The sequence below is a fragment of the Crinia signifera genome, chromosome 8 (genome assembly GCF_055691185.1).
Source record: "Crinia signifera chromosome 8, ASM5569118v1, whole genome shotgun sequence".
NCBI classification, from domain to species: Eukaryota; Metazoa; Chordata; class Amphibia; order Anura; family Myobatrachidae; genus Crinia; species Crinia signifera.
In genome coordinates this window covers 106,993,596-107,012,074 of record NC_139224.1, presented here as the reverse complement: position 1 = coordinate 107,012,074, position 18,479 = coordinate 106,993,596, and the positions used below count along the sequence as shown (strand labels likewise).

Sequence of the window (18,479 nt, the reverse complement as noted above, 5' to 3'; positions counted from 1 at the left end):
AGGATTGAGCCAAAATTCACATAATAACACACGGATTGAGCCAAAATTCACATAATAACACACGGATTGAGCCAAAATTCACATAATAACACACGGATTGAGCCAAAATTCACATAATAACACAAGGATTGAGCCAAAATTCATATAATGCCACATGGATTGAGCCAAAATTCACATAATGCCACACGGTTTGAGCCAAAATTCACATAATGCCACACGGTTTGAGCCAGAATTCACATAATGCCACACAGATTAAGACAAAATTCACAATACGCTTCATAAACAGGGACATTGTCCATCAAAGGCGCGCATTAAACATTTACACCAGGCATGTCCAACGTTGGCCCTCCAGATGTTGTGAAACTACACATCCCAGCATGCTTTGCAATAGTTTTAGCATTCTCTAATAGCAAAACTGTGGCAAAGCATGCTGGGATGTGTAGTTTCACAACATCTGGAGGGCCAACGTTGGACATGCCTGATTTACACCATAATGTCCATTGCACGTTAAGTTACACGGCATGATGTCCATTATGTATTATGCCAAACACCATAATGACTATTAAAAATTATGCTACATACAGTAAGTGCTGCTTATCTACATGCTCATTGCCAAGGGTTCCATGCTCATTGCCAGAGGTTCCATGTTTGTTGCCATGTGGGATTACAAGCTCATTGCCAATGGGGAATACATGCTCGTGGTAAATGGGGGACAGCCGCCGCCAGGCAGAAGTGATAGCCACTGACAGTGGCAGAGCCTGGCTGTATTCCGAGCACTGCAGGTCCCAGCTATTTGAAATAATACCCATTTCACTATATATATATATATATATATATATATATATATATATATATATATATCTTCGGAACTAACTGACCCATTTACATGAGACAAGTATCATATTGAAAAACTTTTGAGTGGGCTTTGACTGATTTTGGTCCAGTGAAACTGGAACATTTGGTTCCAGAGTAATCTGCCCTCAAAGAACATGAACAGCCATGAAATTACATTTCAAAAAGAAAAAAAAATTGATTTTCACGCTATATCTCTGGAACCGATTGACTGATATGGACCATCCTGGTATCATATTGAAGGTCCAGCGATTTGGAATTGAATGACATCAACCACAAGCTCCTGTGATGCCAGGGGGGGAACTGGCAGCCATCGGAACTGGGTGGGGGTCTGAATTGACGGGGAGAAAAAATGTTACAGCTTTGCCAGGCGATATCTCCGGTTCCCGGGGGGCTAGAGACACAGGGCTGGGCTCGTTGGAAAGCTCTGGTCCTCATCTACAAATTGAATGACAGGGGGGGCACGTGCCCAGGTGCCCCCCCCCTGAATCCGCCACTGGAAACCAATACAATCTTTAGATGACATTGATTCCCAAAGGCCCATTTCTTCCTACTGGAAGGAGGTCTGGGCATGTGAAGAGGGTTCTGTGTGGATTCTTGCGGTACCTCTGCGATGTGTCCTGCGGCTGTGTGCATGTGTGACATAAGGTTATGCATGCACACTCCTGTAGCAGGCCATATTCTCTTTTCAGAGTGGCTGTCACCCCACCAGAGCAATATTTAATTGTTCCTGTACTGAGTATCCACCACCGCAATCTACACCTGTAGGAATTTTCTACTCTACATGCCTGGAGAATATGTAATGCAGAGCTTATCTTGGGCACCAGTGTTAACAACGTTTTTATATTCTTTTCTCATTACATAGTTCCACCCAAGAACACATATATATCCATCGCACCATCTCCAGTGGTGAGAGAGGGAGACTCCGTACAGATAACGTGCACCTCAGAGGCTTCTCCTGCCCCCAGCCTGGTGCTGTACAGCAGGACAGAAAATGGCCTTGCTGAGGTAAAGTCAGAGAGTGGGCAGTACAACATATCGCATGCTGGAGCTGGTGACATGGGGACATACATCTGTGAATCCAAAAATGTGGTTGGACAGCAGATAGCCGAGACCTCTATGACTGTACAAGGTAAGGACACCATAAGAAATACTAGACATAGATCAATATACTTCTCATCTGGAATTTTCTTACTGTTTCTTCTAAGGATAAATTTGCCAAAGCTCGGACACAGATAATATTGTGAGATGTACTAGCCACTCAGCTTCTACCTCACATTTTACATTCTATGTTTGAAAGATCGGAGAAAGAAGGGGGTTTGAGAGCCGCACAAGGTTCTCCCCGCCGAGTGTGAATTGGGTCAAGGGGGACCCCTTTCACCGCTCTGGTGGGGTTCGGCCTGAGTTGCCTTTGACCAACTTTATAGACGTGATATACTTTACAGAGTAAGTGGTCTTTATGTGTTGGTGGTGCTCCCCTGAGTCCAAAATGTACATACAAAATGAGGGAGAGGGGAAAGTGGACTCTCTTTGTGGGGCACTCTTGTTTTTAATGATGAATTAATTTGTTAAAAATTAACTTTTATTATTATTATTCTAATATAGGGCGGACATACTTTGTCCAACAGAAAACACAGTACAGACAGAGACAAACGACATAAATTTTGCAGTGAGCTTTAAAGTAATACGCTGTGCAAATCACGTTCTGTATCGGAACGAAAGGTTCAACAACTAAGAAAATTGCAGTGAGCTTATAATTGATATGCTATGCAATAGTTGCGTTCTGTTTCAGAACAGAATTCTGGATGTGCCTAGCTGAGCTATTTGCTATGCCCGCTAGGTATCGTCTGAAGGGTATTTGATAGGGAAATTCAAGGGAGTGATTCCCTACTTAGACTGATATCTGCTCACTTAGATAATGGTATTATGTTGATGATTTGTGGTTTTTAGACAGTTTGTCCGTCACAATTGTGAACCCAAATTTCATCACCATAAGTTCTTGTTTGTGATAGCCTTTTTCACGTGATTGAGGTGACAAACACTGTCAGTGGTACTTAGATAGATATTTATGCAGTTTATAGTTCACCGTTCATACAGTATGTATAATCGAACACCAGTGTTAACAGATTATTCTATATATAATTTATAGACCTCTCACCTAATCACCTCCTCCCACTCCCGTGTCCAAGATTTCTCTCGCGCTGCCCCCCTGCACTGGAACAACCTCCCGCCACCCATCAGGCTATCTGATTCCCTTACCTCCTTCAAGCGCTCCCTCAAAACCCACTTTTTTCGACTAGCCTATCCCTCCTCCTAACCTCTTTTGATCCTCCTATCCTGCCTCCGTTCCCCTCCGTTCCTACTTATCCTATTGTATTTCGTTCGTCCACCCACCTATTTTTAGTATGTTAACTCTTATGAGCAGGGCCCTCCTTCCTCACGTACTCACCCTACCTCATTACCTCACCTGTGCTCCTGTCCTGTTCTTCCCTTCCTCTACTTCATCTTCGGTCTCCTTGACTATTTTGACACCTACTTCTGAACTGATGCTGATTTTAGTTCTACCAGCTATACCCCTATTTATACTGTATCTTTCTACACACCCTGTACGTTACCTTGTAATTTGTTTTTTTTGTTTGCTATGTACGGCGCTGCGGACACTTTGTGGCGCCTTATAAATAAACGTACTACTACTACTACTACATTGGGCGAGAGAAATTTCAAGAAAACGGTTATAAATATAATCTGAACTCTCGGTTCAAACTGTTTCGGATTTAGCCGAGACACAAATACATGGTGTATCCAAACAGGTTTGTGAGGTACACAATCTATAAATTGCTGTTAGTATCCTTGATGGGAGAGTCCCAAAAGAATGTCAACATTTACACCGGTCGACTGGAAATGGTCAGCAGACCCCAACAGTTTGTCAGTTAGAATTGCTAACCGCCAGGCATTGGCGTTCTCTCCTGGCCGATAACATCGATTTTATCAAGGATGACAATAAAGATGGGAGAGTCCCACAAGGATGTCGACACTTATGCCGGTCGACTGGAAAAATGGTCACCAGACCAAAAACAATTTGTCAGTTAGAATTGCTGACAACCAGGTATTGGCAGGTCTCTCCTGGCTAGATAACGCAACTCTAGTCAGGACTGATAATAGAGCAATAGATTGTAAACGAAAAGGTTTGTGCAGCAATTTAAATCTCACAGTATTGACCCCTCAGCAAGTCAGATCGGACCCACTGCTTTCTCTGAGTCTTGCAGACGTGCATTGGACTCAGGATGAGAGAGTCTTTCTCTGTGCTGCAGGGCCAGAGGGAGATGTAGAATAGTTGCACTTCTGCTGTTGGGTAAACTGCGGATAAGGTTGCCTTGTTGTCAAACTGACATTGCAATGCAAAAATGCCACGCAGTATTCCCAATGAGAGAGTGTCAGAAAATAGAGGGTATAGATACTCATAGACAGTGTTGGTGTTTAGAAAGGGTAAAGGATATCACAAAGTAGTTCACATGGAAAAAGTGCCACCTTCTGCTTTTAAATAAGTCTTGCTCCAGCAGCGGACTTCAGTAATGAGAGAGGACAGGCACTGGTTCTCAGTGTGATAGAAATAAGTAAAGGAACACCATTCTTACTCATGCTGTTAGGTGTTTTTGGGGAAGGGGGATCTGGGAGAAGGTCCGCGCACAAGTTGCACCCTTTAATCAGAGTATTATGTGAGCAAGTAAGTATTAGTATATGGTCCACAATCTCAAAAGGTTATTTTAGAATAAAGGATAACTCATGTGGAGGTGCTCCCCTGAGAGTTAGGTACCTTCTACCATGTTGTTTGATGCAACAGAGCATGGCAGACTGTGTAAATCAGCAGTTTCAGAGGTGGTGGGATACCTGTTTAACGGAGGAGGGTGCCCTGTGTGTAGTAGTAAGAGAGTGGAGGGTTCGCTAGAGTCCAGTCTCTATCACTCGTTTGCAGGCAGGCTCCATGCAATGTTGCTCCGTATTGTAGGTTCCCCAATGTGTGCAGCTGACTTGTGGCTGAGTTGCCCGGCAGTCTAAGTGACACTGTCCCGCCGGCGCCAACGGGCAGTGTGATGACGCGCGTTTCGCCTTCCTACGGCTTGTTCACATCAAGTGAATTGTCACTTAGTTGTTGAACCTTTCGTTCCGATACAGAACGTGATTTGCACAGCGTATTACTTTAAAGCTCACTGCAAAATTTATGTCGTTTGTCTCTGTCTGTACTGTGTTTTCTGTTGGACAAAGTATGTCCGCCCTATATTAGAATAATAATAATAAAAGTTAATTTTTAACAAATTAATTCATCATTAAAAACAAGAGTGCCCCACAAAGAGAGTCCACTTTCCCCTCTCCCTCATTTTGTATGTTTGAAAGATGACAGATAGGAGGTGATTGGTTCCTACTTAACTTAACTAAGATTTCTTACCTTTTTAACTGAAACTTACACAAACAGTTTTAAATAATCTAATTGTAAGTATTTGGGCGAAATGGTAGCTAAATTCACGCCCAGGAAATTCTTGGAATGCACCCCATTCCTAGATTCCTGGTCCTGGCCCATTCTTTTGTGCACATGGGTGGAGGAGCCGTCCTAGGGCACATATATCTCTGCTGTGGCCCTGATAACCGTTATGCCATCTCTGGTGATGAGACAGACTTTGTATATAATGTGCATCTCAAAGACTTTTCCTGCCCTCAAACTGGTCCTGAAGATAAATACAGAAGTACATGGCCAAATTGTATAATATTACATATGTAAGAATGGAGCATGCAGGAACATACCTTAGTGAATGTACAAATACTGTATATGGAACAAGAAATAGCAGAGAACAAATGCACTGTGCAAAAGGAGAGCTGCATAATCTTCTTATAATATATTGGGTGCTACGTATTTTACCCATATATTCTTTAAATACAGGTTTTACTAATGGAAAGCAGTGTAGCAAAAAATATGTATAAATGTAACATTGCACAGTGAAATACAATAGCTCTTAAATCTACTTTTTGTTATATTAAATAGCCTCACATATTGTCTTCCAGTTCCACATAGAAACACCACAGTGGTTGTGACTCCATCGCAGAACATCACAGAAGGAGATACAGTCATTATCAATTGTGAGACTCACAGCATCCCATCTCCTACCATCATCCTGCAGAAGGTGTGCGCCAATAATAGCGCAGTGCTCTATGCCAGCAATGGCACCTTTACACTGCACAATGTCACCCGCAATGACACCGGAATATACACCATCAGTGTATATAGCAACACCGGAAATGAGACAGAGTTCATCCGTATCGATGTTGAAGGTAAGAAATACATAACATAGTTTATTTGATAGTGTAGTTCCCTTTGCAAGGACTAGGCTAATGCAATCATTCCCTGACTCCTCGTTGACAGTAAGGGATATACAGATGTAGCTGTGCTCATCTATCCCTGATCACCACCGCTCGCTTCTGCCTGATCACCACCGCTCGCTTCCGCTTGTCGTGCATAATTCGCACCCGTGGCTCGGAATCACCATACAGCATTGTTACTGCTCAATGTGTATCTATGAGCTGCAGGGGTGGATTAGACGCACGAGCGTGGCCATAAGATCGTTCAAATCGCCACGGGAGTTGCATGTTGTGATAGGCACGGGATAGATGAGCACAGCTATATCTGTATTTACAGTGCGGGTTTTAGAAGTGGCGATGCTGCTTGTAGCAACTATAGCATAGCTGGAAATAAATTCTCCTAAATATACAATTTATTATTTATAACAGTGGTTCCCAACCTGGGGTACTAGTACCCCTGCAGGTACTCTGCAGACCAGTTGGGGGTACTTGAAAATAATATTGGTAATGGTGGAAGAAGAAGTCTCCCATTGCTATGGAGACGAACCACGTTGCGTCACTTCCAGTTCTGTCTGCAGCATCATCAGCGTCTCCTCATGCTTTTTCCTGGCCAGCAATCCACTGGGAGCTACCCACGCTGCCCTTACACAGTACATCAGCGATCATCTGACCCGCGCTGACACTGGTAGTGGAAGCAGCAACATTAATCCTACAGGCGTTAGCAGGAACCCCGGAAACAGAACACAGCCAGCGGGCAGACACAGAGGGACCGATTCCTGACCACACACTGCTCCTCCGCTACTACTTGTTATAAGGACACACATACCACTCACTTCCAATCCACTCATAAGTACTATGGATACATAAAATTGAGAGGAGTGGTACTTCTAAATGAAAAGCATAATCAAGGGGTACGGGAGAAAAAAAAGTTGGGAACCGCTGACTTATAGACTTCTATTTCTTTAAATTATCACTTTATTTTCTATTGTAAAAGTGCAGATTTCCTATCCTGGGTGTGTGTATTGCCACCTGCACATATTCTCATAACATATACAACTGCTGAAGATGTCCTGCCATTCTCTCTATAGAACCAGCATCTGTTGGGTTGCATAAATGCCATTCCTCTCTCTCTCTCTCTCTCTCTTTCTCTGTTAGTCCCACTCTAACCATCCCCCTCCTTGTCTCCTTTACAGAACGGCGGCAGGACCCAACATTTAACACCACACCAGTGATCATTGGATCCGCTGCTTTTGTGTCAGCTGGCATCATTGGGGCAGCCATTTATCTTCTCAAGCAGACAAAGATGCAAGGATCCTACAGTTTGGTGAAAGCCTTGAAAAGCAAAGTGTGACATTACACGTGTACTGTAGGTTGGAATGTATATCTTCATGCGCTGCTATGGTACTGTGTATATTACATGGGAACACCAGCCTAGCATCAGACAGGCCAGTTCCATCAAGCCAGATGCTATAGGAGTTCTTCTGTGAATGAATCCAAAATGGGCCTGTGCTGCCCACAGCTTTGCCTTTCGGTACAAACAGCGAATCTGGGTGCTAAACCACAGAAATCCAGATTTTCTGCCTGTGAGTGGGACTGAAGCAAAAAAGACAAAAGACAGTTATCAAGGACAAAAATATCTTGACTGAAACTGGATGGAGCTCAGTCTGTGAAACACTGTTTGCACTTAGTTTTCTATGTCATGTATACTGTGTGTGTGTGTGTGTGTGTGAGATTGTCATTATTTTAGTGTCTGAAAGCTGCTCATATTTATATAGTGTTTTGGCCACACTCTTCCTGGTCGTTCTGTCACCATATTTCTGTGCTTGTTTTATATGTGGTAGAGTTGTGTTACGTGTGATACATTTTAATTTGCCCATTCTCCCCCAGCAAAGCTGCAGCTCTTGTGATCTTTTGTTGGGCAATGAAAAGAGTGAACTGAGTAATTGGAAGGATCAAGCCCAAGAGAAAGGGGATTTTGTGAAAGTGAGAGGAACACTACATAATTACACTTGTAGATTTCTGGAGGGAGCTTAAACTGAACTGATGCAGCCATTATACCCAAATGGTGCATACTGTATAGGAATATCCTATGAATCTCAGTGTCCATCTGGCTAGAAGCTATGTGCCTTCGCATATTTCATGAAATAAATCAAGAACATGTCGTTCTAGTAAACAAACAAATTCTGACAAGAACGTCATAGACGTAAGGAACTTGTCAGGGTCACTCACCTGCGCACACTTAGGGCGGGATGTATCAACATACATCCGCGCCCTTCGCACGGCAGCCGCCGCGATGCTACCGCATATGTACTAACATATGCGGCCAGCATCGGGCTGCGGTAACGGAGACCCCCGCGATACCTGTGATGTTGGCTGCGGGGGTCTCCGTCACCTCCCGGCGGCTGCCAGCGTCCCCCTGTGTCTCCTCCTCCCCCCTGAAGCCGGATGTCCTGCCGGCTGTCACACCAGGGGGAGGAGATGATCACAGGAGGACAGGAGGGGGTGGGCGCGCGGACGGCGTACGTCGGGCGGCGAAAGAAGCCCATAGGCTTCTATAGGGTATCGCCACCCTCTGGGTGGCGATACCCTGGCCTGCGAAAACGGGGCGAACCGGTGATGATACATAGGAAAATGCGGTAAAACGGGGGTTTTACCGCATTTTCCCGTTAGTACATCCCGCCGACACTGTACTGTACTTACCCTTCTGCTGCTGCAGAAATCACCTGCAGTACAGTGTAGGCATGGTTTTCCCTGTCATATGCACAGCAGAGAAATCACTGGGAACACCATTTTCCATGGGAATGTTGTTCTTATTGAACTGTATTGTGGGAAACAGGATAAAAGTAACTCAGTAGGAGCCTCGAAGCCTGGCTCCAAAGCTTCTCACATCAGAAAGAAAAATATAGGGATACATAGGGATGACTGGTAGTCAGGATGCCAGTGGTTAGAATACCGATGGCAGCATCCTCATAGAAGGAATCCCAACAGGGGTCAGGTAAGTATACTTTCCCTCCACCTGCCCCTCCTACCGCTAAACCTCCATTGCAGCAGCCTAACCCTCCCACAGCCAGACACTAACCTCCTGGAATGTGTCCAACCCCCACATCCTGCTGCCTACACCTAACTCCCCCACCCACAGTCTAACCCCTCCTTTCATGTGCCTAACCCTCCCTCCATTCCCCTGAGCCAAACCCAACCCCCCCCCCCCCCCCCCCCCGGTGCCTAAACCTAACCCCCCTTCCCCAGCTGCATGCTAGCACTCCATGCAGACTTAACAATGCACATCCTCCTGATAATTTGGCCCGCTGCATTATCCCTTTGTATGGTTACAGCAATTCATTTTGTGACTTATAATAGCATTATACTGTAATTTACAGTAAACGTTACATTATACCATATATTTTTCATCGTTAAGTTACTGTGCTACATCTTACATAGTAAATACTTACTTCATTGTTATTTATATAGCCTGTATACAGTATTCATCCTGTTCTGTAAAAACACAACTCTCTCATTCAGGGGGTATCCAATTAGTTCTGCTTCTTTTTCTGCTAAAATAAAGAGCGGGCTATTAACGTGACTTTACCCTGATGGTCTTTTCCCATTTTATGGCTTTCTTCCTCCTGAAATAAGGACCCATTTTGGGTGATAACACATTGGATTCAAGATAAGTTTGCCTGAAGCATGCAAAGCATAATCCCCGTAAATAAAGGCTATTAAGGCTAATTGGATAGCCCCCGGGGGATCCATCAGCCGCAGTCATTAACCACAGCTAATTGGTTATCCCCCACAGCCATACACTGGATAATAGTGGCAGGCCCGTCCTCTGTGCATGTCAGCTTGCAGTTGTACATCATATGACCTGTACATTTTTTAGACCATCTTTCTATGATCTGTTGTAAGATATTACATATTGTATATATCCTATACTGTGTGGGAGCATTTGCCAGCAGCTGTGCCTTATGTGTAGCCTAGCATCACATTTACTGTTTGCACTGCTATGAATAAAATCACCCTCAATTCTAAATGCCACATTCACATGTCTATAACCGACAGCTATGCCGCTAGACCCAATCAGCCTTTTTAAACCAACAGAAATTAGAATAAATCTGAATAATAATGTTTAATATGCAATTGGTAATCTGCCCTCATAAACACTGACAACAATAAACCAGTAGTACCACAGATTTGCACAGAGATTATACTAGCACTTTTCGAGCAGTTCACTTGGATGCTAAACAGCATGATTTCATTCTATATTACCTGTACCTGTTTTCTGCAGAACACCCTTCACCAGCTAAATACAGTAGCCTAGTGGACACTGCTCTTTATAGACGTCTCCTGTTTCAACATTAAAAATGACTAATATGGTTTTCCTGTAGTCTGGGATTTTATAAGATTTTTTTGTGTGTAAAACCTATGATTAGTTTTTCTGAAAGAAAATATTTGAATTAAACATTTGATGCTTTTTAAAAGTGGTTTGCTGAAACATTTCTTCCTTGGTTTCTTCTGCTTCGATTGTCTTGCAGAATAAAACACTAGTCTGCAAACTTTATTTGTTCAAGGGAAAAGGATGGCCTCCTAGCAACAGCTTGTGGGCTTAAAGTTGCAATCCTCCATCTGTTGTCTGGAAGCAGGGAGCCTCGGAGAGTGATACTTTTAACTTAACTACGTGATGATTTAGCAATGAAGCCGCGCTTGCACAGTCCATGCGGCTCCAGCACAGTGGTCACATGCATGCTCCCCAGTAGCTGGTCACATGCTCGTCTGCCAGCAGATGGTCACATGTATGCCCGCCAGCAGCTGGTCACATGCACAAATTTTAGCTTACAAATAGTAATTCTATACCTGAATAGGAATCAATGTATAAAATAGGATTTTCCCTATAAAAGAAAGACTGAATTGTCAGAAACTAAACTTTTATTAGAACAATAAAACAGACCAGGGGTTCTATAACATGTGTCACAGTTGAAATTGCTTTAATCTAGCAAGAATTATACCTTAAAGCTGGGTACACAAACACAATAGGCAATTATCGATAGACTGTGCATGCGTATGCATCGTGGCGCGCATGCGCAAGGCCATCCTGTGATAACATACTGCTACCATTTTAATCGATGGTCGTATGCAAGTGTCAGAAAAGTGTCAGAAAATGAAGGCGTGCCAAGGCATTTCAAGGGAAGGGCATGTGATGTCCGCTCCATCCCCGATCCGACTGCAAGTCCGGGGCTACTCAAACTGCCAAAATCATTTCATGATGGGCAGCTTGCAAATAGATTTGCAGCTGTTTGCCGATCCAGCTAATTTTGTGCTAAGCAATTCCCAGTCTTGCACATGGTGGGATTTCACTCTGGCTGGGCGGCCACAGTACAGCTCCTTATACACAGATAGCTAGTGACCATCAAGCACCAGGGAGATCATTTATCAATTAACGATCACTGGTGACTGCAAATGCCCGGCTTGCCTTCCCCTAGAAACACCACTGCTTGTGAGCTGGCCATAGGCGGGCTTGCAATACATTGCCCCAAGGCATTCAAGGCCAGAGGTTCCCAATCTTTTTTTAATCACGGCACTCTAGAGTATCAGAATTTTTTCACAGCATCCCTAGACCAAAAATGTAAACATTATATAAAAATATATAACATTAATTAGATTGTGTTTATATACGATTATTAGGTTCAGTTACGTGGTAACATGCAGGATTTACTTCTGTTTGTACACATTTTATGAATGGCAGCCACCAGCACTGGTTTTTGCATTTTTTTGCATGGCATTGGCAAATAATTAACCATAAATAATTTAAAATGGCCCTGGCCCACCAACCCGGGCACCCCTGCAAGTGTCCTGAGGCACCCCAGGGAGCCATGGCACACAGTTTGGGAACCACTGCTCTGGGCATTTGCGAGAGGGCGGCCTGCTAATTTTGCAGCTTTGCGTGTGGACCAGAATAAGGTCCATTGTCCCTTTTTCTGGTTCACTCGCAAAGGCAAATTCCTTCTCAAATGGACAAACCATGTGCACTGCAGGTGGGGCAGATGTAACGTGTAGCGAGAATTAGATTTGGGTAGAGTGTTTACATTAAAGTGAGATCTATATTGCAGTGTAAAAATAAAGCAGCCAGTATTTTCCCTGCACAGAAACAAAATAACTCACCCAAATCTAATTCCCTCTGCACATGTTACATCTGCCCCACCTGCAGTGCACATGGTATTGTCCATTTGGAGAATTTGCCTTTGCGAGTGAACCCGAATAAGGGCCATAATGTGGTCATCACAGGGAGAGATTGTGTTTGTGATTATCTCCATGGGTGATATTCGGATTTGACCCCATTTTGGATGTACAGTAAAACACAACCAACTTCTCAGCCGCAAACTGTGTTTATGTTGTATGTTTTACATTTAAGTAAACTACAAGGAAAAGATACCTTGATAAATGTGGTCAAATGCTATTTACCATGAGTACGGGTACGCCACCCAGATGTTTTTATAAAGATACCTTGATGTGCTTATCTAAACATTTATTTGTGTGAGTTTGGTACGCCACCATCCTCCATTGTTTTTGATCCATCATTTTGCCTTGTGACATTACTACACATTGCCATTTTATTTATTTATTTTTCTATGGGAGAAATATCAAAAAAGAAAAGATTAAGAAAATAACATAGAAGTAGAAAGGATACACAGAGAGGAGCAATATGGGACTAAAGGGAAGTATCACTCCTATATATTCATGTTCTCATATGTCTAAAAAAGGGGGAGCGCAAAGTTTTTTGCACCACCTGTTTGGGGTTTTTGGGATATACCCTAATGCGCAGAACAGGCAGACCCCTCTTTGAAGCGCTACGTTGCTCTTTAACAAAAAAAACTTGTTTTAAGGGAGTTTTATTGATGCCAGCTCCAGCCTGGATATGCCTTTTTACATTGCACAGCAGAGTATGTCAGTTGTGGCCCTTGTAAAAATCATTACATGTGGGCCTGTTACGATTGGTTGTGGACATATTCACTCAGGCGCGAACGGATTTGCAGCTGTACACATGCATTTGTGCAAATTCGCGGCCATGAGTTCCGGTATGAATCGGGCTCTGAGTTCAGAATCCCTTACACACCCCCTTTAATTTATTTATTACCAGTTTCTTATATAGCACACACATATTCCGCAGCACTTTACAGAGAATTCTTTCAACATTCACATCAGTCCCTGCCCCAGTGGAGCTTACAATCTATATTCCCTACCACATGTACACGCACTCACATTCATTCTAGGGTTCATTTTGTTAGGAGCCAAATAACCTACCAGTATATTTTTGGATTGTGGGAGGAAACCGGAGTACCCGGAGGAAACCCACGCAAGTACAGTAGGTGGAGAATATACAAACTCACACAGTTAGGGCCATGGTGGGAATCTAACCCATGACCCCAGTGCTGTGAGGCAGTAATGCTAACCATTACACCATCCGTACTGCCTTTAATGATTAATTAGGCACTTTGAAGTTTTCAATTAATTTTATTTAGTCAATAATGAGATGTCAGTTTTTGGGGTTGAAAATGCAAATAACTGGATGCCACCTTAGCTGCCACCCTAGCCTGTCAGTATGTGTCACTTTAATATATATATATATATATATATATATATATAGCAGGGTGGGGGGAGCGGCGGCACTCGGTAAATAAAAGACTCCAGAACTCTGGTTATGGTCACCAACGTTTCTGAGCCGGTGCGGCTCCTTTATCAAGGTGCAGAAGACAAATACATGTGATACATGAAAAGTTTAAATACCTTTCCAACTCCCGCGCTGTCCACGCCAGCCGCCGGACCTGCAGGCTCTGTCTGATGACGTCACTGCTGCTCTAGCAGCCGGGTAGAGGCGGGGGAGGAGGGCGGGCATACACGTGACTGTAAACAAATTTATGAATGAAAAGTGCGTAAGTTCTTATGCTGTAAAACATTATGCATTAGAATACAAAAACATAAAAAAACATATGTCACTTTTAAGTACTTTGTGAAAGAACCATAATAAGAGCATATTGCTATGCATATAAAACCGTGCAATAACATTAAAACCACTCTAAAAACCATGTGCAAAAAAGTGACTATGTGCTAGATAGACAGTGTCAGCAGAAGTTCACTATCTAGCACATAGTTACTTTTTTGCACATGGTTTTTAGAGTGGTTTTAATGTTATTGCACGGTTATAGGGCTTTCCATTGCTGGGATCCACAAAGGAGTCTCCTGAACATATGTGTTGGCAATTTAAGCATCCATGACATCTGGTAGCACCCGGTTTCGCCGTTAGCCACGACTGGATTTTGTTAGGACCAATGTCCGATTTTGCCAAGATGTCTCTAGATTTGTTGCTCCTCTTGTAGCAAAAGAGGGGAGAGTTTTTACACATTGTCACTCTGCACTATATGCCAGTGTTTTAAGATCGTTTTTCGTATATGTTTCGAGGCAATGGAGTAGGTGGATGAAAAGATGAGTCACCATCCATTGTTCTATCCTTTTTTATGAGTGAGTCTTCCCTGGACAGATTCTCACAGTGCTTTATCGCCTCTTCGATCTCTCTGGGATTATAGCCTCTTGTAACAAAGCGTTGTCCCATCTCAACGCCCTGTTGGGAGCAGCGGTGTTTGTTATTGTTTTCTTCTCTCATAGTAGGTTGCTATGGTTACGCTTCCGGAGCCCTGCGTCTGTTGACGCATATGGGACGTTTGCCGGAAGTAGGAATCTGCAACTTTGGGCGGAATTCGCGGCACTTCCGGTTTCCGGTTCTTGCCGTTCTCGCTTCTGCCCGCACTTTCCGGCCAATCAGCGCCTCCCCCCTTTGGCTTTAATATCCGCACAGATCAGCTTGGTCTCTTGCACCTGACTAAGGTGCTGTTTTAGCACCGAAACAGCTGTCGTGCGATGACCGTTGGTGGAGGAGGCCTGGTTTCTGTTCTACATGTCTTACAATGACTGCTAAGTGTATTATCCTTACACTGGACTCCTCTTTATGAATTTTGTCACTCTGCACTTTAAAAATGAAAAAAATGTTTTGATATTTTTTCAAAATCTGAAGTTGCTGGCTATCAGTTTTGTCTTGCTATATATATATATATATATATATATATATATATATATATATATATATATATATATATATATATATATATATAGATACAGAAGTACCAACACACTCACCATTCCTAAGAATGAGGTGCAAACAGCACCCACTTCCCAGGATGGGGTGTATTGGTCTGTGACCACACACTCTAGTAAATACAAACACAGCACTCACTACAACAAACTAACTCACTATCTCCCTTGGCGATGGGCTGCAAGCTTAAATGCATTGATCAATTCATGAACTAAAACCCCATTATTTAATTGATTATTTGAATGTTAAGGTGAGTTAGTTTGTTGTAGTGAGTGCTGGGCGCCCTGTGTTTGTATATATATATATATATATATATATATATATATATATATATATCTATATATATATATATATATATATATATATATATATATAGATAGATAGATAGATATAAATAAAGAATAGTGTTTCTACAGTGCATTGCTTGGCAGTGACATGTTATTATTACTCCCAGCAGGTGGCTGTAGTGTGACTCATTAAGAGGAACGGTTTCTTCTTTTCTTTTTTTTTAAACTGTGGTTTTCCCCAATAGAATTCATCTGTATTGGCGATATGGGGCTATATAAACCAGCTGCAGTGACGTCTGCACACACATAACGGATAACGCCGACTGTGAATCAGAAGGGCATCGCTCCCTCTCCTCCGCGGAATTTATTATCCCTAGAGGAACCTGGAACGCACACATTTCCAACATTCTCCTGGGAACGGAATGTATCAGTGAGGACCTGACAATCCAGCAGTGATCGCAGAGTTTCGGATACAGACAGTTGGAGACTCTTGTACTGTAGAGGAAAGCGGGACGTACAGTATCGCAGGATCCCCACCATGTGTCCTGGCAGCTTATGCTCCATCACTGCGCTGATACTCTGCTGCTTACAGACCTCCTTTGCTCATAGTAAGTGGGCGCATAAATATATTTATATTATTATTTATTTATGCATCAGAAGGGTAAAGCGTTTTATTACTATTGCAACAAAAATGCATATTGAGAATGAATAGATTTATCAGTAATTATATATTTATATATTGTACATACTAAGTTATACTTAATAATGAAATATGTAGCTATCACTGTGCCTCATTCTAGTCATTTGACACATTGATGCTTTGGGTAATAAATTACTGTTTTTTACTAGAACAATAACACAAACCTATTATATGTACTCTGAATAGTCTGCTTCTATTCAGAGTACATATAATAGGTTATTATCAGAATTAAACTAAAGGCATTCAGCTGGTCATATCAGAGTAGTTGGTACAATGTCTGCCACACTGTCCCAGTGAAGTGCTTGCTGTACTGTACTGTACTGTACTGTACATCCATGTAACATGTGTCCTTTCCGCAGCCTCTGCCTCAGACATCACTCTTTCCCTTCCTCATACCACCATTCATGCTCAGATTGGTGAAGAGCTTCATATCACCTGCACAGCCTTGAAATGTGAGAACCCTGCCTTCATCTGGGCTAGTCTGATGGACCATACATTAAGTGGCACAGTCAGCACTGCGGTGCAGACCTCGACCCTCACCATGAAGGTCAGCAGTGAGAGCAATGGACCCTATCGTTGTACTGTGTCCTGCAAAAATCCACCAGCAGAGAGGAGCTTCAAAATTGTTGTCTACTGTAAGTATATTATTTATTGGATTAAGTGAACTATTCTTAGGTTTATATTTTGTAACCATTCGTTCTGTTGTAGAACCTCTTGGCAAATTTTGTTTTCAATCGGAAATCTGTCTGTCAATGTCATACATGATACAGAGAAGTAAGGAAGAGAGGGAAATACAGTAGACATAGGGGAGAAGAAAATACGCAGGGTTGGTAGTTGTATAACATAAGGTGGGGGAGAAAAAAGTCATGAAAAAAATGGGAAGTTAATCCATTAAGCAACCGCTGACTTTACTAACGTGCCGCGTTTATCTGCCACATTGTAAGGTTATCTGCGCCCACTGTTGAAATGTTTTAAATAAACCGCCTGTAACGGCATTGGTTGTGGTTAATACACCCAGTACATTGTGTAACTTCTCTTTTATGTGAAATCAAGAATTAGATGGAGACATATAAATCGGAGAGAGATAAAGAGGAGAGAGATAAAAGTGCCAACCAATCAGCTCCTAATTGCCATTTTAGTATCTGTGTTTGAAACATGACAGGAGCTGATTGGTTACTTTATAGTTCTCTACTTTATCTCTACCCTGCATAGTCTTTGTAATATTATTGAGTGACGCTTGGTTTACAGTAATTTGGGTGTCTAGACCATGTTGGCTTGTATAGATTTTATTGAGTAGCAATGGCATCAATTTTTTTTCAATTATTTTAATTGGATCTGTGAATAGAGTTTTACTTATGGGTATTTACATTAATGTCATCTGCTTTATGCAATAAATATCACCTATATACTGAATTATCTACAATGGTGCAAGTCTACATTTTTTGTTAGTGGTACCAATAGTACGGGCCAAAAAAGGGCATGGTCACATTGCGTGAAGTGTGTGGTCAAATGTAGCACTGGGAGTGGCTATATGACAAAATAGGCATGGCCACACCATGGCCACACCATATTGCCCCTTACACATTATGCCACACACCACAATGCCCTTTACACATTATGCCATACACCGAAACGTCTATTACATATTATGCCACACACTGTAATGCCCATTATACATTGACACACACCATAATGCCCATTACATATAATGCCCCCCACCAGTGCCCCTATACATAACGGCCCTAGTGCCACTTATGCATAATGCCCCAGTAGACTCACCGCTCCGGCTCACGCAGGCCTACCTCTGCAGCTGTTGGCCGTCCATGATGCAACGGCTAGCAGAGTGGCTAGCAGGCCGCAAGCTCTGGTGCCGCATTTATACAAAGGCCACCAGAGCTGCAGTAGTTCATGTGCAGAGACTGCAGGGATACCCCAGCATATGAAAAAGTACATATACTGAACCACCTGGGTGGAAAAGTATATTTCAGGAGCTTCTGGGTGAGTTGTTAAAGCTTAGCTGCTCACACCATGGGGAGGTCAGCCCCCAGAAAACAAGGTTACAAATACACAGAAAAGGGGGTGGTGGAGCGCGGGATAATAAAATTAAACAGGTTATGACCGTTAGGGTAATACAATTAGTTTATTTTATATGATA

The 18,479-nt window shown here is 42.7% G+C and overlaps 1 protein-coding gene across 1 annotated transcript in view; it reads left to right on the top strand.

The window, feature by feature from the left end:
* VCAM1 (vascular cell adhesion molecule 1) overlaps positions 1-18,479 on the top strand; it is a 52,339-nt gene that overhangs the window by 15,222 nt on the left and 18,638 nt on the right. The window contains exons 11-16 of the mRNA XM_083158204.1: positions 1,718-1,984; positions 5,908-6,174; positions 7,395-7,546; positions 8,089-8,184; positions 16,067-16,232; positions 16,684-16,959. Coding sequence (XP_083014330.1) covers positions 1,718-1,984; positions 5,908-6,174; positions 7,395-7,546; positions 8,089-8,184; positions 16,067-16,232; positions 16,684-16,959 — 1,224 coding nt within the window. The remainder of the gene's footprint in view (positions 1-1,717; positions 1,985-5,907; positions 6,175-7,394; positions 7,547-8,088; positions 8,185-16,066; positions 16,233-16,683; positions 16,960-18,479) is intronic.